Source organism: Nicotiana tabacum, chromosome 6 (assembly GCF_000715075.1).
Source record: "Nicotiana tabacum cultivar K326 chromosome 6, ASM71507v2, whole genome shotgun sequence".
NCBI lineage: Eukaryota > Viridiplantae > Streptophyta > Magnoliopsida > Solanales > Solanaceae > Nicotiana > Nicotiana tabacum.
The window spans coordinates 39,597,940-39,622,029 of NC_134085.1; the positions used below are offsets into that span (position 1 = coordinate 39,597,940).

At 38.6% G+C, this 24,090-nt stretch overlaps 1 protein-coding gene across 1 annotated transcript; it reads left to right on the plus strand.

The window, feature by feature from the left end:
- The first annotated feature begins 14,631 nt into the window (after nucleotides 1-14,631).
- Nucleotides 14,632-23,822, plus strand: LOC107808694 (putative methyltransferase PMT11). The gene is made up of 9 exons (XM_016633231.2): nucleotides 14,632-15,569; nucleotides 16,191-16,340; nucleotides 16,445-16,715; nucleotides 17,491-17,601; nucleotides 18,363-18,522; nucleotides 21,990-22,247; nucleotides 22,361-22,483; nucleotides 22,872-22,949; nucleotides 23,101-23,822. The coding sequence occupies exons 1-9, from the start codon at nucleotides 14,904-14,906 to the stop codon at nucleotides 23,306-23,308; spliced, it is 2,025 nt and encodes a 674-aa protein (XP_016488717.1). The 5' UTR covers nucleotides 14,632-14,903; the 3' UTR covers nucleotides 23,309-23,822.
- The last annotated feature ends 268 nt before the right edge of the window (nucleotides 23,823-24,090 follow it).

Sequence of the window (24,090 nt, forward strand, 5' to 3'; positions counted from 1 at the left end):
AGGAGTATGAAACTTGACATTTATTGATCATGCCTATGTGTTCTTGTATTATCCGTTTTTATATTGCTATTGAGCCTGTGATTTTATCGTGCAGATTGTGATTGTGAGCCTGTGATCATGCCGGGCAGATTGTGATTGTGAGTGTGTGATTATATCAGGTGGATTGTGATTGTGATCATGTTGGGCGGATTGTGATTGTGAGCATGTGAGCATGTCAGGCGGATTGCGATTGTGAGCCTATGATATGATGGAAAATTGTGACTGTGAGCCTGTGACCATGCTGGATGGATTGTGATTTTGGAACATGAGTTGTCTATGTGATGGATTTTCAAAGTTTTGCCTTATGTTTTGATGATCTAACAAACTTACTCTCAAGAACCAGATAGGGAACCTGACACACTTGGTACACATTACAAATGAACGAAGTCCACCTTGAACTCCAGCTAATGTGAACTGCTACAAATAAAGAGAAAAGAGGAACAAGACAGGGACTTGATCCTTGGGTGTTCTCTGACAGAAGTACAAGTCAACTATACAACCGAAAAGCAACTGCAGAAAGTAATTGCCAACAACTGTACACGCAACAGTGCAACAGATAGTGCAGCAGTCACTTACCATTGGGAAGAGGCGTGTACCAACCAAGAATTGACATCATCCTTGGGATGTCTTTGTTAGCATAATAACTTGGTGCAAGGCATAAGATATTCACTTGAGCATTTAATGATATTCTCTCAAGCAATAAAAGGTCTGATCCAGCATTGAATTCACAAGTGTGTCAAGAACAAGAAGACAACTCCAAAAAGGACCTGTTCCACAATAAGTCTATGTGTATCCGTAGTTTAATTTTAATCTTGTTGTTTGTTCTTCATTATAACTCCTATCTTGATTTCTTAGAAGCTTTGTCTTAGGAAACTCAAAATCATAAACCTTCTGAGTTTGTGTTGTGACTAGAGTTAGTCATAAGTTAAAGTCTTTGTAACTAGTGAGTGACAAAGTGGCTTGTAAAAGTGTATCACAAGTTAGTTGAGTTAAAGTCTTTGTAATAGAGTCATTACAAAGTGGCTTGTAATAGTGTGTTTACAAGTTAATAAAGTTGAAAGCCTACAAGTGTTGGTTGTGGTTTTTGTCCCCTTGAGTTGGGATTTTTCCACGTAAAAATCCCGTGTCTCATTTACTTACTTTTTAATTAGTAAACTCAGTGGAAACACATAGATAACCAGGTACTCTATAGTTTGGTGGATTTATATAAACTAACACTATGCCATTGTGATTCGAGATGTGGGCACGAGGTTCCATGAGTATATAATGGTGGGTTGGGACTCGAACTTGTGACTATGATATGATATATCACAGAGTGATTTCGTTGTGAAACTAGTGTTAGAACCGCTTGATAATTGGTTATATTTTGTGTTCTTTATTTGGTTTTAATGATACTTCACGGTGTTCTTATTGCTCTACCGTCTATATCACATGTTGATTTTGTTGCCATTTACTGATTTCTGCTTTCCATTGTTAGCTTTATACCTCTATTCTGCACAGATTATTTTGTCTAGTGAGTGTCTTGACTTGTACCTCGTCACTAATCCTCCGAGGTTAGCATTGATACTTATTGGGTACCGACCGTGGTGTACTCATACTACACTTTTGCACATTTTTGTGTAGAGCCAGGTATTGGAGATATCGGGCCTAACAGAGTTAGCTTGTTGATCGCGAGGATTCAAGGTAGAGTTGATTGGTCGTCGCAGTCCCTTGGAGTCTCTTCGTTTCATTGTACTATCATTTTGCGATTTGAATAGTATTATATTTCGATACTTGAGATCATTCTATGTATTCAACTAGAGTTCGTGACTGTGTATCACCAATCTTGAGAAGTTATTATGATTATTGCCGCGTAGGCTTATTCTGCTTTTGTCTCAACACTTATATTAAACTATGTTTGAAGTTACCATTGTTAAGAATTGGCTTAATTGTTGTTAGTAATTGGCTTGCCTAGTCTTAGAGGCTAGGTACCATTACGAAACCTTATGGAGAGAAATTGGGTCGTGACAGTTGGTATCAGAGCTCTAGGTTCATAGGTTTTACGAGTCATGAGCAAGTTTAGTAGAGTCTTTCGGATCGGTACAGAGACGTCTATACTTATCTGTGAGAGGCTATGAAACTATTAGAAAAATCTCCACTTTTTTCATTCCTGTCTTGCGGATTTATTAATTTCGAAGTTTGAGTCTTTATATCTCTATTCTCTCACAGATGGTGAGGACGCGCACTACCGGATCAACTTAGCAGACACCTGTGCCCCCTCTTAGAGCCATGAGAGGTCGAGGTTGAGGTAGAGGTCGAGGAGGGGCACGCAACGCAGCTACAACACCCGTTATAACATCAGTTGAGGAGCTGCCAATAGTTGCGGTTGGGGGATAGGCATCAGAGGCACCTATTGTTACCCCCGAACTTAGGAGACTTTAGCATAGTTCTTGAGCATGTTTGGTATGTTGTCTCAAGCGGTATTGATCTCCGTTGTACCAGCTACTTCGCAAATTAAGGGAGGGGCTCATACTCTCACTACCATACTCAAGAGCAACAGGCTCATATTGCTCAGGTTCCGGGTGTAGTGTCGGTACAGCCTGTTATTCCAGATTCAACCTGAGGTCAGGCTAGGGGTATCAAAGGAGGAATTGAAGAGGCTTGAGAGGTATAGTCCTCCTACTTTTAATGGCACAACTTTATAGAGAAGTGTCATCGTATTCTCCATACCATGGGTATTGTGGAGGTGAGCGGAGTTGCTTTTACTATATTCCAACTTTCAGGGGCAGCATATTAGTGGTGGCAGGTTTATGAGGAGGGTAGACCAGCCGATGCAACACCACCCACTTAGGCTCAGTTTTCAGAGATGTACTTGAGGGAGTTTGTTCCCAGACCCTTCAGGATGCACGGCGCGTAGAGTTTGAGCAGCTGCGTCTGGGCACTATGACGGTGTCAGAGTATGCCATCAAGTTCAGTGAGTTATCCCATCATGCATATACTTTGGTTCCTATAGTTAGAGAGCGAGTCTGTAGATTCATTGAAGGGCTCAATTATGATCTTAGATTCTGCATGGCTCAGGAGTTGCGGACTGATACTCTATTTCAGTAGGTGGTGGAGATTTCCAAGATGTTGGAGCGTATTCGGGGTGATGAGAGGGAGGAAAAGGAGATCAAGAGGTCTCGAGGTTCTGGATGGTTTAGTGGATTCTACTCTTCAGCTATGACTCATCATGGTAGAGGCTGGGGTAGAGAGCCAACCCAGTCTGTACTTCAGACTACTCGTGGTGCTCCAGTTGGTTCTTTTAGTGCACCACCGGCATTGTGGTTCCTACAATGGTTATTCTAGTTATCCGGCACAGACTCGGTATGAGCAGCCATGCCTGTAGAGGGGTTGTTATGAGTGTGGTGATATTAGGCACATCATGAGGGATTGTCCTAGACTCGGGAGGGGCAGATTTTATCAGAGCACTCAGGCTATGGGCTCCATTTCAAATACTACTCCACTTGCACAGCCAGTTAGGGGTGGAAGACATGCGAGTAAAGAGCGCCCTAGAGGAGGAAGCCCGGCCCGTTGATATATTTTCCAGGGCAGGGCTAAGGCTACTACACCATATGGTTTCATTACAGGTATGGTTTCGATTTGTTATAAAGGAGAACTATCCTTATTTTGATTCGGTTCTGCTTATCGAGGTGATTCCTCCTATCATGTTTCACATATGGGTGGGTTTGATGATTTTGTACTTTATTTTTGTGTTTACTCCTGTTGGGAGATTCTATGGTGGTAGCCCATGTCTATCATTTTGTTTTGTTCAATATTGAGAGCTATGAGTCCAGAAGTGTCTTTCTATTACTCATTTCGGTGGGTTTTGATGTGATTTCTGAATGCTTTGGTTACAATTTGCGATTTAGATGCTTTACCAGTATGGGAAGTTTGTTACGTCTTGTGATTTTGTTTTGAATAATTAATTAGTGGAAGGTTTCGGTTGGTATGACGTATATTCTACTTGTGATTCAGAGTTAAGGGTGAGACCCTTGTGTTTTCATATGGTTTTATATGTTTGAACCGGGCTACATGTTGCGGTGGAGTTATATTAGGATGTGATCCTTGTGACTAGTTCATATGTTTTGATCCTCCCTTGTGGAATTGATTTGTAAGTATGGTACAAATAGGGAGTGTGCCTGTCGGGTTGTTCGATAGTTCTCTCATGTCTTTCTCTTTGCGTATTTAGTCATATTCGCATTTTGCTTATTGAGTTTTAGCTACGAGGTGTGTGCCCAGGTGGCATTAGATGTGAGTTGATTTGGGTGAATAGTTATGGGGTCTTCATGTTTCTTGCATCATTGTTAGTGCTGTAGAGGTTTGGAACAGGGTTCTAGCTGATATGAGGTTAACTGCCGGTGTTGGATTTGATTATGGGCAGTTATTGTGGTCAGAGATGTTGTTATAGGAATATATATTATGTGTTACGTCGTGTGGTTGTACCTGGTGGGTGTAGGCATTAGTTGTTGTAGATGGTTGAGGCTGATACAGTGTGTTGATGTGCGAATCAGGTCTTTTGGAAATGATCGTATTGTGAGAAATTTGGTTCAAAGGTTTACTAGTGCGGGAGGAAGGAATAATTTTCAATTAAGATGGTGTTGTTGGGCCTCTGTGGATTGGGGTGACGTGGGATCACCCTCAAGTATATGTATGGTAAGTTCATTCAATGATTTGATGACTTCGAAATGGTTCTTGGCACATTCGAGGACAAACATTTGTTTAAGAGGGGATAATCTAACGACACGACCTGTCGTTTTGAGAATTTGCATCCCGTTTGGTGGCTTAAGGACTCGATCAGCTTCGTATTATATATTATAACTTGTGTGTGTGGTCGAGTTCGGCTTTCAGATTATTCGGGATTGATTTGGAAGAATAATTCTTATTTTAAAAGCTTAAGTGAAAACAGTTGACCGAAGTTTTGAATTTTTTGTGGATGACCCACAGAATGGTGTTTCGATGATTTCAATAGCTTTGTATGGTGATTTTGGACTTAGGTGTATGTACAGATTTGGATTTGGAGGTCCATAGGATGATTTGATGCATTTTGGCGAAAATTGAAAAGTTGAAGGCTTGAAAGGTAAAGAGGTTTGATCAGGAGTTGACTTTGTGGTTATTAGGATCGGATTGTGATTCCAAGAGTTGGAATAGCTACGTTATGTCATTTGGGACTTGCATGCAAAATTGGAGGTTATTCTGGATTGATTTGATATGATTCGGCGCGAGTTGTAGAAGTTGAAAGTTCATAAATTCATTAAGTTTGATTCGAGAAGCGATTCGTAGTTTTGATGTTATTTGATGTAATTTGAGGCCTCGAGCAGGTCCGCGTTAGGTTATGGAACTTGTTGGTATGTTTGGACGGGGTCCCGGGGGCCCCAAGTGTGTTTTGGACGAGTTTTGGATTTGTTTCCATTTTTGGCAAGTCTATTTCTGGTGTATTGCATCAACGCATTTTGAAGCGCAGGTGAGGAGCCGCTTCTGCGTGATTTTGGTCGCTTCTGCGAGATGGTGCACATCCAGTTGTTTCGCTTCTACGGGTGAGGGATTGCAGGTGCTCAATCGCATATGCGGGATATTGATCATAGATGGGAAAGAGAGCTTCCGGTTAGTCGTCCGCTTCTGCGGAGTTTGAGACGCTTCTGCAGAATCGCAGATGCGAATAGTGGATTGCAAGTGCGATTTCTGGGCTGTAAGTGAAGGCGGAAGGTGCGATGATTTTGCTCGCAAATGCGAGATCGCAGGTGCGTTACTTGGTCCCAAATGTGGAACTCCTGGGCAATCTCTTCATATATCGAGGGTTTGGCCATTTTTATCACTTTTTGAGTTAGAAGCCTCAGATTTGAGCAATTTTTGAAGGATTCTGCACGTGTTGGCTTGGGGTAAGTGTTTTTTTTTTCGAAATTGGTTATATTTCTTGATTCCATAATCATTTTTATCAAGGATTTTTTTCAAAATCTTTCAAAAATGTAAAACGAGGATTTGAATGACGATTTGATAACGGAATTGGATACTTTTGGTATGTTTGGACTCATATCGGAATGAGTGTTTGGATTTTGTGAATTTTGTCGGGTTTCGAGGTGCGAGCCCGGGGTTGAATTTTCAGTATTAATTAAGTATCAAAGCTTTATTATCCGGAATTGTTTCCTATAATTTTTATTTATGATATTAAGTTATTTTGCCTAGATTTGAGGCGTTGAGAGGTTGTTTCACTGGAGAAAGTCATTTTCCAGTATCGGTTTAGCTTCTGTGAGGTAAGTATCTTGCCTAACTTTTTATAGGGGAATTACCCTTAGGATTCGAGTTATTTGTGCTATTTGTGTCATGTGAAAGCCATGTATGCTAGATGACGAGTACATACTCGAGCTTATATATGGAAATTAACCAGTCTAGACCTTAGTCATCTTTTATATACTTATTTGAAATTGTTAGCACATGTTATATCTTTTATTCATCATGTGTGTCATCACATGCTTTATTTTAAATTATCGTTACATGTCACATTCTTTACTTGTCGAGTTTGCTCCTATATGCTTTGTTCAGTGTTGTTATCACTTTTACCGTTATGTGATTTCTTTTATTTTTGAGTTGCTCTTCGTTGGGATTACTGTTACATGATATCCCTTGTTGCCGGTTTATTCTCATGCCTTTAGACGTAGTACTAGCTTGTGTCATCTCTTTCATTGTTAGCTTAATTCATACACTAGAATTCAGAGTTTTCCATTTCATGGAGATACTGTCACTATTGAGTTATCCTTAAACAATTAATTAGAATTGAAGCTATCAAGAGTCATTAATCTATTTTAGTTGAAGTTGTGTTTAAGGGAGGTGTTGTTCCTTGTTAAGTTACTTTTCCATTTATTTTGTTGTTATTGAGATTCTATATACGTTGTGTTGAGACGTGAGCTAATTGTTGTGAAAATATTAATATCATTGAATCCTTGGAAAGGTTGTGGCCTATGGGCACTTGTGGTACGAGTTGATAAGTCATGTTGTTGTGATGTTAGCACATGTAAATTGTTATGTGGTTTGGTTGTTGTTATGCAGAGCATAAGGGTGGCACTTCACCGTTGTTGTTATGCGGAGTGATACAGGTGGCTATCGTGTTATTGTCCGGGCAGAGTGATGAGGATGGCTATTACAGGGAGTGATAAGGGTGACTATTACACGAGCGATAAGGGTGGCTATTACATTGAATGATAAGGGAGGCTATTATACGGAGTGATAAGGGTGGCTATTATATGGAGTGATACGGATGGGTATGGGAGAGATAAGGGTGGAAATGTCAGGGATGATGTGTGACGGTTTGGAGACATTGTGTTGGTGACTTTCGAGTGACGGTGAGCTATTTCCTTGTGTTTGTCATACACCTTACGTGATTTGTTGTGTTGCTTCAATGAGCTACTCGATGTCTTTGATATTACTTGTTGACTTAGGCTACAGTAGTACACTCGAACAAGCATACACTGTAGCATGCCACTTATCCTAGTTCAGGAGTATGAAACTTGACATTTATTAATCATGCCCATATGTTCTTGTATTATCCGTTTTCATGTTGTTATTAAGCATGTGATTATGCCGGGCAAATTATGATTGTGAGCTTGTGATCATGTCGGACAGATTGTGATTGTGAGCCTGTGATCATGCCGGGCGGATTGTGATTGTGAGCCTGTGATCGTGCCGGGCGGATTGTGATTGTGAGCCTGTGACTATGCCAGACGAATTGTGATTGTAAGCCTGTGACCATGCCGGGCATATTGTAATTTTGGCACGTGAGTTGTCCGTGTGGTTGTGATTCGAGATATGGGCATAAGGTGTCGTGAGTATATGATGGTGGGTTAGGACCCGAGACTTGTGACTATGATATGAGGTACCACAGAGTGATTTCGTTGTGAAACTTGTGTTAGAACGGCTTGATTAATCGGTTGTGTTTTGTATTCCTTATTTGGTTTTAATGATACTTCACAGTGTTCTTATTGCTTTATTGTCTATATCACATGTTGATTTTGTTGCCATTTACCGATTTCTGCTTTTCATTTTTAGCTTTATATCTCTATTCTTTATAGGTTGTTTTGTCTAGTGAGTATCTTGACTTGTACCTCGTCACTACTCCACTGAGGTTAGTCTTGATACTTACTGGGACCGATCATGGTGTACTCATACTATACTTTTGTATATTTTTTTGCAGAGCCAGGTATTGGATATATCGGACCCGACAAAATTAGCTTGTTGATCGCGAGGATTCAAGGTAGAGCTGCTTGGTCATCGCGGTCCCTTGGAGTCTCTTCCTTTCATTGTACGGTCAGTTTGCCATTTGAATAGTATTGTATTTCGATCCTTGAGATCATTCTATATATTCAATTAGAGTTCGTGGCTATGTATCACAAGTCTTGGGAAGTTATTATGATTATTGTTGCGTATGCTTATTCAGCTTTTGTCTCGGCACTATATTAAACTATGTTTCAAGTTATCATTGTTAAGAATTGGCTTAATCGTTGTTAGTAATCAGCTTACCTAGTCTTAGAGATTAGGTGACATCACGATATCTTACGGAGGAAAGTTGGGGTCGTTACAATTATATTCTCTCCTTCATGAATCATCAACGCAATAAATTGCAAATTCATACACCTCGATGCCATTTGGTTACATGTAACCACACTAGCCCATGATTGTGATCCAATAGTAGCTGATCGAACTTTAGGCTGCCTCTGTACCTCGCCTGCCTTTGCTTTACGATTATCTTCAGCCATAACTTATTTAGTCAACTTCTTCTTTGGGCTCACATCCCTTGCTCTCTATGTTGTTGTAGCAATAACTAAGCTGGAATTACTTCTAGTCGTAGTCAATTTCAAATTACTCGTGTGGATTGAAATGTCTGTTCATTCACCATGGACAAACAACAGAGTACTTTTTTCTCCCCCCATCATCCCCCAAAATGTATTGCCACTAATTGAGTTGAATTGCTTTCAGTCGTAGATAATCCCTGAATCAGTCACCACTTATGTGGATTGAACTGTCTGCTCCTTCATCGTGGTTACTAGTGTACTCTTTTCCCACCTCCATTGGTTATCACCCCTTTCGGCGAATTAATTGTTCCTTTCCCTATTATTCGCCCATCCGTCAACCTTGAACCTTGATATGTAATCGGAATCTTGCATACGTTTTTCCGGCCCCATTATGGCCAGTAGTTCATGTTAGATAATCCACCCTAATCACACGCTTTAGAACTTTTATAGAGCGAGAAAAAAACTTTTACTTCCATTTATTTATTAGAAGGAAAGAATGTATTTTCTTCCTTTTCCCAAAATATTTGCTATAGTATATTCAATATCTGTAAAAAATTTAAGAATTCAAACTCTATACTAGTAGTAAATATGAATGATGTAATTATTTCTGTATTTAATTAACTTGTCACCATTACTTCAGTATTTTCTTTCATCGTTACTATACAAATCAAATTTACGTCTTAAACTATATTATTAACCAAAAAACTAGTTTGTTATTGAGAGAGAATTGAAAATGTGGAATTTTGCCAAGGTGGAGATTTGTTGAAGTTTGGCAAAATGCCAAAGTCCCACATTGGTTGGGAGTTAAGTTTGGGGGGATTTTTCCCCTATAAAAGAAGGCCTAATGTTTAGGATTGAAACACACCTCTCATTTGCCTTCTCATCTGTTTAAGACATTTGTATCTTCTCTCTTTAGTATTATTTCACTTGTATTTTTGGAGTGAAATAAAATATTGGTTGTGTCCGAGGAGTAGGCAAAATTAGCCGAACCTCGTAAATTCTGGTGTTCCCTTTATTGTTGCTTTATTGTCTTATTTATTATTTGGTGGCTGTCATAATTTTGGTATAGTAGTTGTGACTTATTCACACTATATACATTTGGCTTCCGCAACAATTGGTATCAGAGCCAAGGTACTGTCTAAGTATGCTCTATGGTTGCAGCATAGTCTGATCTTCCACATCAGAAAAGATTTATCTTGGTAACTGAGTCAAGGTTCTGTCTGAGTATGCTCTGTAGTTGCAGCTTAGTCTGATCTTCTACATCAGAAAGAAATAATCTTGATTTGTGTCGTCAGTTATTAAATAATATTTGTGTCAAATATGGGGGACAATAAACAAGAAGAATCTACATCAAGTGTCAACAATACGTCATCATTGGCATCTTCGCTTATGACAAGAATTGTGTCAAATGCGAAATTTGCGGTAGAAATTTTTGACGGGTCCGGACATTTTGGGATGTGGCAAGGCGAGGTTCTAGATGTCCTTTTTCAACAAGGGCTAGATCTGGCCATTGAAGAAAAGAAACCAGATGTTATTGGAGAAGAAGATTGGAGAATTATCAACCGTGTTGCTTGCGGTACCATTCGATCCTACCTTGCTAGAGAGCAGAAATATCCATACACAAAGGAAACTTCTGCAAGTAAATTATGGAAAGCACTGGAGGATAAATTTTTGAAGAAAAACAGTCAAAATAAATTGTACATGAAGAAGAGACTGTTTCACTTCACCTATGTTCCTGGTACCACGATGAATGAACATATCACCAGTTTCAATAAGTTGGTCACAGATTTGCAAAATATGGATACAACTTATGATGATGGTGACTTGGCCTTAATGTTGTTGGCGTCACTTCCTGATGAGTACGAGCACCTTGAAACTACTCTACTCCATGGAAATGACGAAATTTCTCTCAGAGAAGTTTGTTCAGCTTTGTACAGCTATGAACAAAGAAAGCGAGAAAAACAGAAGGGCGGAGAAGGAGAAGCACTGTTTGTGAGGGGTCGTCCTCAAAATCAAACGAGGATAAAGAAGGGAAGATCCAAGTCAAGATCCAGACCCAGCAAAAATGAATGTGCCTTTTGTCGAGAAAAAGGGCACTGGAAGAAAGACTGTCCGAAGTTGAAGAATAAGGCCAAACATAACAATGGAAAGGCTATTATGGATTCAAATGTAGCTGATTGTGATGATTCAGACTTCTCATTAGTTACAACAGAGTCATCAACATCATCAGACATATGGTTGATGGACTCGGCTTGTAGCTATCATATGTGTCCCAACAGGGACTGGTTCGTGGAATTTCAAGAAGGAGAATATGGAGTCATCCACACAGCGGATAACAGCCCTCTTATCTCATATGGCATTGGTTCAATACGATTAAGGAACCATGATGGAATGATCAGAACATTGATAGATGTTCGATATGTACCGGATTTGAAGAAGAATCTCATCTCTGTGGGAGCCCTAGAATCAAAAGGGTTCAAAATCATTGCAGAAAATGGAGTGATGAGAGTATGCTCTGGTGCACTAGTGGTAATGAAGGCTAATCGGAAGAATAATAATATGTACCGCTATCGTGGCAGTACAGTTATTGGGACAGCGACAGTAACATCCAGTGACGACAAAGAGGCAGAAGCAACCAAACTATGGCACATGCGCTTGGGACATGCTGGAGGAAAATCCTTGAAAACTCTATCAGATCAAGGATTGTTAAAAGGAGTAAAGGCTTGCAACTTGGAGTTTTGTGAGCATTGTGTTAAAGGGAAACAGACAAGGGTTAAATTTGGTACAGCGATCCATAATACTAAAGGCATTTTGGATTATGTACACTCTGATGTTTGGGGTCCTTCCAAAACACCTTCATTGGGTAGGAAGCACTATTTTGTAACCTTTGTTGATGATTTTTCCCGAAGAGTATGGGTGTATACAATGAAGAGCAAAGATGAAGTGTTGGGAATTTTTCTCAAATGGAAGACGATGGTGGAGAATCAGACAGGCAGGAGAATCAAGTGTATTCGCACAAACAATGGAGGTGAATACAAAAATGATCATTTCAATAAGGTCTGTGAAAATGATGGCATAGTCCGACACTTCACTGTTAGACATACACCACAACAGAATGGAGTGGCAGAACGTATGAACCGGACCTTGCTGGAGAAGGTACGGTGTATGTTGTCCAATGCTGGTTTGGGCAAAGAATTTTGGGCTGAGGCAATTACATATACATGTCACCTCATTAATCGTCTACCATCTGCTGCTATTGATGGCAAAACACCATTTGAAAAATGGTACGGAAAACCTGCTGTAGATTATAACTCTTTGCACGTGTTTGGCTCAACTGCATATTATCATGTGACGGAGTCAAAATTGGATCCAAGGGCAAAGAAGGCTATTTTTATGGGAATTACTTCTGGAGTCAAAGGATATCGCTTATGGTGTCCTATGACAAAGAAAGTAATATTCAGCAGAGATGTTACCTTTGATGAATTTGCTATGGTAAATAAGGTAACAGAAGATACCAAACAAAATGAAGGTGCTTCTAAGCAGGTGGAGTTTGAGGGAAAATTTATTTTTCCTACACAAGAAGCAGAGGAGGAAACAAATGAAGATTACCCTCTGGAAAGAGAGCCAGTAGAGGAGATTCCAACTCAGGAATCTCAACAACAACTTGAATCAATAGCAACCAGCAGGCCAAAAAGAACAATAACGAAACCTGTTCGTCTCATAGAGACGGTTGCTTGTGCAACCTCAATTGTAGCTGATGATGTTCCTACTACTTATAAAGACGCTGTCCAAAGTTCAGAAGAATATAAGTGGAGGATTGCCATGAATGATGAAATACAGTCCCTTCATCAGAATCATACATGGAGATTGGCCAATCTCCCGAAGGGAAAGAAAGCAATTGGGTGCAAATGGGTATTTGCAAAGAAAGAAGGGTTTCCTAACCAATTAGATGTTCGCTACAAAGAAAGATTGGTGGCCAAAGGATATGCTCAAAAGGAGGGAATTATTACAATGAAGTGTTTTCTCCAGTTGTAAAACATTCCTCCATTAGAATTATGTTGGCTTTGGTAGCACAATTGGATTTGGAACTAGTTCAGATGGATGTAAAAACTGCGTTTTTACATGGAAACTTGGAGGAGGAAATCTACATGACTCAGCCAGAAGGATTCAAAGTTGCTGGAAAAGAAAATATGGTGTGCAAACTTAAAAAATCGTTGTACGGATTGAAACAATCTTCTAGACAATGGTACAAGCGATTTGACGAGTTTATGTTGCGGCAATGGTACAAGAGAAGCAAATACGATCATTGTGTGTATTTGCACAAGCTTAAAGATGGTTACTTTGTATATCTTCTCCTATATGTTGATGATATGTTGATAGCTTCCAAGAATTTGGAAGAAATTGATAAGTTGAAGATTCAACTGAAGAAGGAGTTCGAGATGAAGGATTTGGGTGAGGCAAAGAAAATTCTTGGCATGGAGATAATTAGAGATAGACGTTCAAAGAAACTCTGTTTATCTCAAAAGGAATATTTGAAGAGAGTACTTCAACGTTTTGGCATAGATGACAAGACTAAGCCAGTTAGTACTCCACTTGCTTCCCATTTTAAGCTAAGTACTACTATGTCGCCAATGGATGAAGCTGAACGAGAGTATATGTCAAAGGTACCATACGCAAATGTTGTTGGTAGCTTGATGTATGCAATGGTTTGCACAAGGCCTGACATTTCACAAGCTGTTGGAGTTATTAGCAGATATATGCACAATCCAGGGAAGGAGCATTGGCAAGCTGTGAAGTGGATTCTACGGTATATTCATAATACTGTAGATGTCGGGTTAGTTTTTGAGCAGGAAGACAATCAGTCTGTAGTTGGATATTGTGACTCAGATTTTGCGGGTGATATGGACAAACGAAGATCAACTACTGGTTATGTGTTTACTTTTGCAAAGGCACCAGTTAGTTGGAAGTCTACTTTGCAGTCAACAGTTGCTTTGTCTACAACAGAGGCAGAGTACATGGCTATTACAGATGCTGTGAAAGAGGCAATTTGGCTTCAAGGATTGCTAAAGGAGCTTGGTGTTGAACAAAAAGGTATCACAATTTTTTGTGATAGTCAAAGTGCTATTCAATTAGCGAAGAACCAAGTTTATCATGCAAGGACGAAGCACATTGATGTTCGGTATCATTTCGTACGAGAAATCATAGAAGAAGGTGGAGTCACGGTGAAGAAAATTCATACTACAGAGAATCCTGCTGATATGCTGACAAAGGTGGTGACTGCGGTCAAGTTTCAACATTGTTTGGATTTGATCAACATTGTTGAACACTGAAGATTGAAGATGAAGACACAACCAAAATTTGTTATTGAGAGAGAATTGAAAATGTGGAATTTTGCCAAGGTGGAGATTTGTTGAAGTTTGGCAAAATGCCAAAGTCCCACATTGGTTGGGAGTTAAGTTTGGGGGGATTTTTCCCCTATAAAAGAAGGCCTAATGTTTAGGATTGAAACACACCTCTCATTTGCCTTCTCATCTGTTTAAGGCATTTGTATCTTCTCTCTTTAGTATTATTTCACTTGTATTTTTGGAGTGAAATAAAATATTGGTTGTGTCCGAGGAGTAGGCAAAATTAACCGAACCTCGTAAATTCTGGTGTTCCCTTTATTGTTGCTTTATTGTCTTATTTATTATTTGGTGGCTGTCATAATTTTGGTATAGTAGTTGTGACTTATTGACACTATATACATTTGGCTTCCGCAACAGTATTTAGTTTGCGGGTCTTCATCATTTGATCTTAGGTATGCACGTAAAAGAAGAGAGTCTATCACATATCAAATTCGAAGATTAGCGGCGCCCATACTTGTTCCAGTTTCAACTATATATAGCCTTCTTCTCGCATTTAATTCAGCACTTCATTTACTCTCTCTTTCTGTCTTCCCTTTTTTTCTTTAGCACAGTAGGCTACCTGCCTCATTTGCAAGAATTCTCATTGAGAGATTCAGATCTACAACAACCCACTAATTTTGTTGTATAGTTTCTCTGTGTGTGTATGAGAAAGTGAAAAAACATGAAGGGGTTGAGTGGAGATTTACTCAGGTCCACTACTGTTATCAAAGTGTTGGCTTTCGTGTTCTTAGCCGTCGCTTTCTTCTACTTCGGCAAACATTGGTCTGATGGATCGTCTCAACAGCTCCTTTTCTTCAATTCGCGCCAAAACCCATCTGGGCTCATCTCTCCTTCAGCTGTTTCTCTTTCCTCCAATTTCAATAAAACTTATGATTTATCCACTGTTATTAACGATACCAACAGACAGCAAGCGGGTGAAGTTTCAATTCCGCCACCGCCGGCGGTTACTTTGTCTCCTTCCCCACCGCCACCGTCGGCGGTGCAGCATATGGGTTTATTGGACGAGAATGGAGTAATGAAGGAAGATTTCGCGGTGGGGGATTATGATCCGGATGTTGTGGAGAATTGGCCGGGTGTTGGAAACGAGACAGATTTGTCGGAAAACAATAAGGTTGTTAAGGTTAAGAAATTCGGGCTCTGTCCTGAGAGTATGAGGGAGTACATTCCGTGCCTTGACAATGTGGAGGCTATCCAAAAGCTGAATTCAACGGAGAAAGGTGATAAATTCGAACGGCATTGTCCTGAAAAAGATAAGGGGTTGAATTGCTTGGTTCCTGCACCTAGAGGTTACCAAGCTCCAATTCCATGGCCCAGGAGCCGTGATGAGGTATGCTATTCTTTGCCAAAAACATGGCTGATTTCTTCATGTATTGAGTTTTTTTTTTTTTTTTTTTTTTTTGGATAAATTTCTCAACTTTAGTTTTTTTGAAGTATTTATTGTCTCATTGGCACAATGTTCTATTAGTGGCGGAGCGAGGAATTTGTGCAAGGGATTCAAAAAAAAAAAAAAAAAAATTCTAGAATGTCACACTTGGGATTTGAACATGTGACATAAAGCAATTTTTGAACCTCTTTGCCACTATACTAGAATTTCAACAGTTTTAATATAACCCCAAAAAAGAAACTAATTTTTGCCCTGTTTGCGCAATATAATTTTCCGATGAAGGGGATTCTATTGAATCCCTTGGCCTCTGTTCTATGTGGCCATGATCATGTACTCCGTCTGAATAGAACTATAGTTTGAGCCGTGATCAAGCTTTCCACCAACTTGAGTGTAATAATGATGATCACAAAAGTTAATGTTACCTTTCTCAAAAAAGAAAATCGCAAAAGTTCGCCCCTTAAAATCAAGTGAAAATTCAAATTCAAATTGAAAGACGGGACGTGATTTTTACAATGTTAGATACAATATATGGAATTAGGGAATTCTCAACTATTTCTACTGCAGGTTTGGTTCAGCAATGTTCCCCATGCACGTCTAGTTGAAGATAAAGGGGGTCAAAATTGGATCACCATAGACAAGGACAAGTTCAAATTTCCTGGTGGCGGCACCCAGTTCATACATGGAGCTGATCAGTATTTGGATCAGATTGAGAAGGTATATGATTTTGTTCTTATTTACTTTAAAGCAGTGAGTCAACAGATTAAACAAAATTAGTATTCTTTTAATTTAACTTTTCCTTTGGACCATGTCTTCACTAGATGGTCCCTGAAATTGCATTTGGTCGTCATACCCGAGTTGCTTTGGATATTGGTTGCGGCGTAGCAAGCTTTGGTGCTTATTTACTATCACGGAATGTGCTCGCTCTGTCAATTGCTCCAAAAGATGTTCATGAAAACCAGATTCAATTTGCTCTTGAGCGCGGGGTGCCTGCAATGGTGGCTGCATTTGCAACACATCGGTTAATGTATCCCAGCCAGGCATTTGAATTAATCCATTGTTCAAGGTGTAGGATCAATTGGACTCGTGATGGTATGCTTTTCTATATCCTAGTAATATCCCATCGTGACGAGCTTATACTTCCTATTGTTTTAAGATGGTTTTATTATTATTGTTTTTTGAAATTGTTGCATTTGAGCTAACTTTGGCTTCAAATCTTGCATTCTAAGGGTAATGGTGGAAGTCTTATTGTTAAAAAAATGTATACTGGATCTGATAATTTGCAACTTCTCTTTTTACTGCTTTTTATTTTGATGGATTGATAAGCTGTTACCAATAGTTGTGAATCTTTGTGAGTGGAGTCAGATTCCCATGTTCAGGAATAGTCTTTTGGCAGAATTGTCTTGGAAGGCGTAAGAGAAAACTTCCTTTTTCTGTCCCGAGGAAAAAAAATAGAAACACTTATAAACATTTCTGTTGCTGCGTAGTCGCTCCCGCATTCTAAGGTTTCATGGATGCAGTTGAAGATATTCCACTTATAATTTCTCGGGGAGTTCCTAGTTTGTCTCTTTCATTTGTTAAGTGTGATAATTTCTTTTTTTTCTTTTGCCTTTAATTTATTAGCTCTTTGTTGTCCATTAATTTGTAGATTTTTTGGTTAGAAGCTTTGTCTCAAGTGTCCTATATGAAAAGAGAATTTGTATTAGACTGATAGTTTCATAATGTGTGTTCTAGTTCCACTTCTTTGTTATTGAACTTATTAATAAATGCTGCCATCTTTTAAGTCTAAATAACCAGATTGTGATTCCTGTCTTGCTCTTATATGGTAAATCTCTAATTTGCGCGTTGATCCTCTGATTTTATGAAGATGGTATTTTACTATTGGAGGTGAACAGGATGCTCCGTGCCGGAGGATATTTTGTTTGGGCTGCACAACCCGTTTATAAGCATGAAGCTGCCCTAGAAGAACAATGGGAAGGTAACTTTATTAAAAGTTGGCATGTTGTATGACTAATGCCAGATCTTCTGAATAGCATTAAAGAGTTAACCTCCTATTATTGTAAGCAATTCTCCATTTCCCTGTGGTTTTACTTATCAGTTGGTGTTATGCTTCTATTAGAGAGCATCACAACAAAAACATCGAATGTTTTAATGATGTGTGAAAATTAGTGGTCAAGTCAAAATCAGTAGATAGCTCATCTTTTTTGCTAATAAGGAAAGGAGCTTCCAAAGAGAATTGAACAAATCATATCTTCTAGCTAATGTTCGTTTTTCTCCCCATTTTAAGTGATTAAACTATTACTCTCATACTCGAAAAATAAAATAAAATTTAAGCATGAACGAAACAATCAGAAAAGATAAGTTGTCGGCATAGGAGTAACAACATGGAGATCCCTGGTTCTAATTCCAGCTGCAACTCTCAATGTGAGCCTATCTGCTCCACTCTTGGTGGCAGCCTGACATCTATGCTTGTGGGTTAGGTTGCCAGTTAGTTAGCCGAGATGCATACAAACTGGTTCGGACAATGCCATCAAAGAAAAAGTATAAGAAAATATAATTGGATTAAATTAACAAAGTGTAGTCTTGCTTTGTACAAGCAAGCTCTCACTCTATCCACCAATTTAAGAATTTAAATAGAATAATTGCCCATTTTTAAAACCCTGTAAACTACACCTGCACTTCTAGTTCTTGAAAACTTGCACAAGTCATAACACTTTGCTTTCTCCTTTTCTCTACCAGAGATGGTTAATCTAACAACCCGTCTTTGCTGGAAGCTTGTGAAGAAGGAAGGTTATATTGCAATATGGCAGAAGCCTTTAAACAACAGTTGCTATTTAAGCCGCGAAGAAGGATCCCAACCGCCGCTTTGTGATCCACAGGATGATCCAGACAATGTTTGGTGAGGATTTTATTGGTTATGCTTATTTAAGTTTTATTTTTTCCCATCAACATTGTCAAATTTATCTCCCTCTTCACAGTTGTCCTTATTTTGGTCCTCCATTTTCGCATATGCTAATTTGTATTGTTTTGCACTTCGTAGAAAAAGTAATTGGATGCAGTTCCTCTTTTTTCATCCAATGCCTCAGCAAGCTGTTGAGTTTTGTGCTAAATGTGTAATTACATGCCTCGCCCGAGAACATTGAGATGGTTTACTCTCATTTTTCTTACTAATGTACCAATCAACTTACTAGTTGTTTAGCAAGGCTTTACTTTTACAGTCATAGCAGACTAATTTTTTCTTATTGGCTCATGATGTCTTTTAGTATTAGCAGCAGTGTTGTAAATTGAAAAGAAATCATCCTTGCATATAGGTTCGAGATTGATCTGAACCAGATCTTGGCATAGAAGAGGGGTGAACATCTGTGCAGCAATTGTGCCTGATCAAAGCTGCATTCAATAGATGCAATTTACTTGATTATCAAAAAACTGTACATTCTTGAGATTGGGGAGAGAAAAATAGAGTTTGAATTAGTACAAGCACGGGCACCATGACTATAATGCATGATTTTTTATTTTATTTGTCTGTTGATGGTATTTAGTTGTTTCTGTCACCACGTATTCTGCAATAGAATTACACATTCTTTTTACTGCAAAAGTGAACTCACATCAGAGGTACACCCAAAAGTGGTTTCTTCTAATAAAACTATAATGAATGTTTATTTTATTTTATTTTGGGGGGAGGGAGAAGGTCATGGCCCCTGAAAACGATATTTTTGAAATACCTTTACGCGTACACATATATGGTCTACGGAGTATATGGAACTTCCTACTGGTGCTCCTCACCCAAAACAGAATAAAGGAATAAAAAGATTTGAGTTTCCTCATCGTCAATTGGGGCTTTTGATCTGTTGTGCATGTGCAGAGAGATGGACAAATAATCATTATAAATATACTACTAAATACTAATAAGAACACAGGAGGAGTTATTTGGATGAAACGTTTTGGTGAAGTCATGCAGCCCGTTGTATTGCTGTCACCCATCTAACTAGAAACGAGAAAAAGTTAGTGAAATCATGGCACTGAGATGTAGTTATTTCTTCAATCTTCTTTCCCTGATCCTGTATCTTTGTTTTAAATTAAAAATTGTTCCCTCTTGTCCAATTTGCTTGCCAGTTCTTGCTTAGTGAAAATCAATTTGACCGATTATTGGGCTAAATTGGACGTAGATCATGTTTATAAAATTCAGATATTAGCGATGATTGCTATCACAGTCGTCTAGAATAAAATGTCGGTCACAACTCTTTTCCATGTGAAGATGATGGAAGAATACATTTAATATGATGCAAAGTTACTTTGTTCGACTCCCGAGAAGCAAAATTTATGACCATTTTAAAACATAGAGATTTGTATTTAAAAATGTTTTCAAACTTAGACTAGCTGATTGCTAACACATAGTCTTCTGCCACTTAACAGTGGATGAATTTTTCCAATATCTTTAAAAGCAAATGATGTATGGTGTCTTTTGGTTCGGGATGCCCTCTATTGTTTTGTGCCACATACCGATGGAGTTTTAGTAACTTACGTGGAGATCAATGCTTCAGTCTTTCCATGTTCGCTGAGTCCTTTTTAGTGGGAAGGACAAGTTCTTTCCCGAGAGGGAACACAGCAATTAGTAATATTATGTAGGCTGTGGAAAACATTAGTTAAGCAACATTAGAAGTTATTTTTATTTGCTCTAAAGATCACTGCACTGGTGTTGGCATACATTATCATCACAAGCACTTCTGCATATGATTATACCATGTCCTATTGCAGAATGAGAAATTATATTTTTTGCATCTATCTCATCTCATTTAGTGCTCAGTATACAACTGAAATAGGGACCTTTGTTCTTTAGGGCATAGAGATTTGTATTTAAAAATGTTTTCAAACTTAGACTAGCTGATTGCTAACACATAGTCTTCCGCCACTTAACAGTGGATGAATTTTTCCAATATCTTTAAAAGCAAATGATGTGTGGTGTCTTTGGTTCAGGATGCCCTCTATTGTTTTGTGCCACATATCGATGGAGTTTTAGTAACTTGCGCGGAGATCAATGCTTCAGTCTTTCCATGTTTGCTGAATCCTTTTTAGTGGGAAGGACAAGTTCTTTCCCGAGAGGGAACACAACAATTAGTAATATTATGTAGGCTGTGGAAAACATTAGTTAAGCAACATTAGAAGTTATTTTTATTTGCTCTAAAGATCACTGCAGTGGTGTTGGCATACATTATCATCACAAGCACTTCTGCATATGGCTATACCATATCCTATTGCAGAATGAGAAATTATATTTTTTGCATCTATCTCTTCTCATTTAGTGCTCAGTATACAACTGAAATAGGGACCTTTGTTCTTTAGGGCATAGAGATTTGTATTTAAAAATGTTTTCAAACTTAGACTAGCTGATTGCTAACACATAGTCTTCTGCCACTTAACAGTGGATGAATTTTTCCAATATCTTTAAAAGCAAATGATGTATGGTGTCTTTTGGTTCGGGATGCCCTCTATTGTTTTGTGCCACATACCGATGGAGTTTTAGTAACTTGCGTGGAGATCAATGCTTCAGTCTTTCCATGTTCGCTGAGTCCTTTTTAGTGGGAAGGACAAGTTCTTTCCCGAGAGGGAACACAGCAATTAGTAATATTATGTAGGCTGTGGAAAACATTAGTTAAGCAACATTAGAAGTTACTTTTATTTGCTCTAAAGATCACTGCAGTGGTGTTGGCATACATTATCATCACAAGCACTTCTGCATATGGCTATACCATATCCTATTGCAGAATGAGAAATTATATTTTTTGCATCTATCTCATCTCATTTAGTGCTCAGTATACAACTGAAATAGGGACCTTTGTTCTTTAGGACATCCTCATTAAAACTCGCCTAGGAATTTTCTGTTGGCCCATGTGATTGGAATAGACTAAATAGAATTGATGTCCTAGTGTAGGTGGTGCTTTCCATTGTGGAGTACCCATTAGATTCAACTTATTCTCAAAATGAGAGTTAATTCAGGGCATGTCTGTGAAATAAAAAAATGATAATTACTCTTTAATCTAACTGTCTTTTGTTTGCCGTTTCTTTTCCACGTTATAAAAATGGAGTTAACTTGCACTGTTAGCAGCTTGTAGCCAATTAGTCAGCATAAAAAGGTACTGCCATCTATAAAATATCAGCTTATTTTCTAATAAATGGTTGTTGAAAATTCTTAGGGTTTTTACTAAGTTTGAGCGTCTCCGACAGTAACTGATTCAAAAGATTGCAGTACCTAATATTAGTGAACTGATCCAAAAGCTTGTGAATACCTTATAGTTGCATGATTCATTTTCTGTTCATGCTTTTCTTTCATTCTAGCCCTTTATGACTTTTTTCCAAAATCACTTTTAGGTATGTTGATCTGAAAGCTTGTATTACGAGACTACCAGAAGAAGGATATGGTGCAAATATTACCACATGGCCTTCACGCCTTCACGATCCACCAGAGAGGCTCCAGAGCATACAACTTGATGCATATATATCTAGAAAAGAGCTTTTCAGGGCAGAGTCAAGATTCTGGAAAGAAATAATTGAAAGTTATGTCCGTGCCTTGCACTGGAAGAACTTCAAACTTAGAAATGTGTTGGATATGCGAGCTGGTTTTGGAGGGTATTTGTTCCATCTCCATTGCTTTCCCCTTTTTGGTTATTCACTTTAATGCATTTGCATAAAACTGTTCTAAAGTTTTAGGTTAGAATGCCTATCAATTGCCTTCTTGTCAGATTTGCTGCAGCATTGGTTGAAAATCAACTGGATTGCTGGGTTCTAAATGTTGTCCCTGTTAGTGGCCGAAATACCTTACCCATCATATATGACCGTGGACTACTTGGAGTCATGCATGACTGGTAAGAACTGCTCATCTTGTACTTAGTCTATATTTTTCGTGCTTATAGGTACAGCGTATCCTTATATTGTAATAATTTCATTGAGCCATGCAATTCTGTCTCTAGTCTCTACACATTCCCAACACCAATATGATTTGAGAGGAAGGGGGAAATGGGGAAAATAAAAAGATGAAAAAGGAAAGGATGCTTGCTGAGTGATTTTGTGGTAGCATCCTCCATCCTATGAGATACAGTATTCTGGCTTATAGTTCATGCAAATCTTTAGGCATTTCTTTGGAAAAAGTTGGTAGGAGGAAATGCATATTTGGATGTTCTGTTTTTGATATGTGATATCTTGAGGCAGAAAGATCTGGCTGGATTACATATAAATAGCTGTGCCATTTTTCAGGTGTGAACCATTTGATACTTACCCAAGAACATATGACTTGTTGCATGCGCATGGTCTCTTCTCCATTGAAAGGAAAAGGTACACTATTAACTTTTTTAAAATTTGCTCCAATATAATATTGTGGTCCGACTCCAAGTTCATGGGGTCTCACTGTAGTGAAGTTGGGCTTTCTTTAGAGTAGCATATGAAGAACATGTTGTCATGACGTTGTTTGATTTTGGCGTTTCAGATGCAACATATCCACAATCATGCTTGAAATGGATCGGTTATTAAGACCTGGTGGACGGATATACATCCGTGATTCTCTTGCTGTTATGGATGAACTTCAGGAAGTTGGAAAAGCCATGGGTTGGCACGTATCTCTGAGGGACACATCTGAGGGTCCTCATGCAAGTTACAGGATTTTGACATGTGACAAACGTCTTTTACGAGCCTGAGTTGATGAGTACTTGAGTTGAAAGGGGAAATCAAACAATGTCTGGTCATGCGCTTTCATTGGAAGAGCAGGAGACAGTATGGAAAGTGTAGGGACTAATTGCTCAACTCCATTAATATATATTGATGTGGATAGACTGTGATTATTCAGAGCTTCATCGTTCTGCAATAAATGGAGCTGAAGGGGATGGCTGCCCTACGTAACGCATGCTGTTTTTAGAACCACGTATCCTATAATGAGGCAGTTCATGTGCAGCTAGCCCACTGTAGTGAAAACATTTTTTGGTTTGCATTCAAAGAAATTTACTCTCCAGTTATCAATTTTTTTCATTTACTTTAATTTTTATTATGATAGGCACAGAAGTTACTTGCATCATTGTATTGATAATGCCACCATCTCTTTCCAGTCATTGCTTTTGCAGCTCGTAATTGTGATGATGAATATGTATCCAGCTCTAAATTCACCTGTAGCAGATGTACTGAAGTTAGATTAATCTCAAGGAGCAAATTATTTTAGCATGTTTGTGTTGACAAATATTATGACCTCTGCTGAAGAGTACACGTTTCTATTTTGTGTTTTCCCTCGTGCAGCAAGATTTCCCGACTGTAGCATGTTTTAATATTTTTCTAGTAAACCACTCTTGCTAGTTTGTTATCAATTCATGAAAAAGGCCACAAATTATTTGGTCATGAGACAACAGCGTGTGTTCTACAAATTGATAAATTCAGGGATTCTGTGGTACTCAGATTAGATTCCGTATGAGAAGTATTGATAAGAAATCGA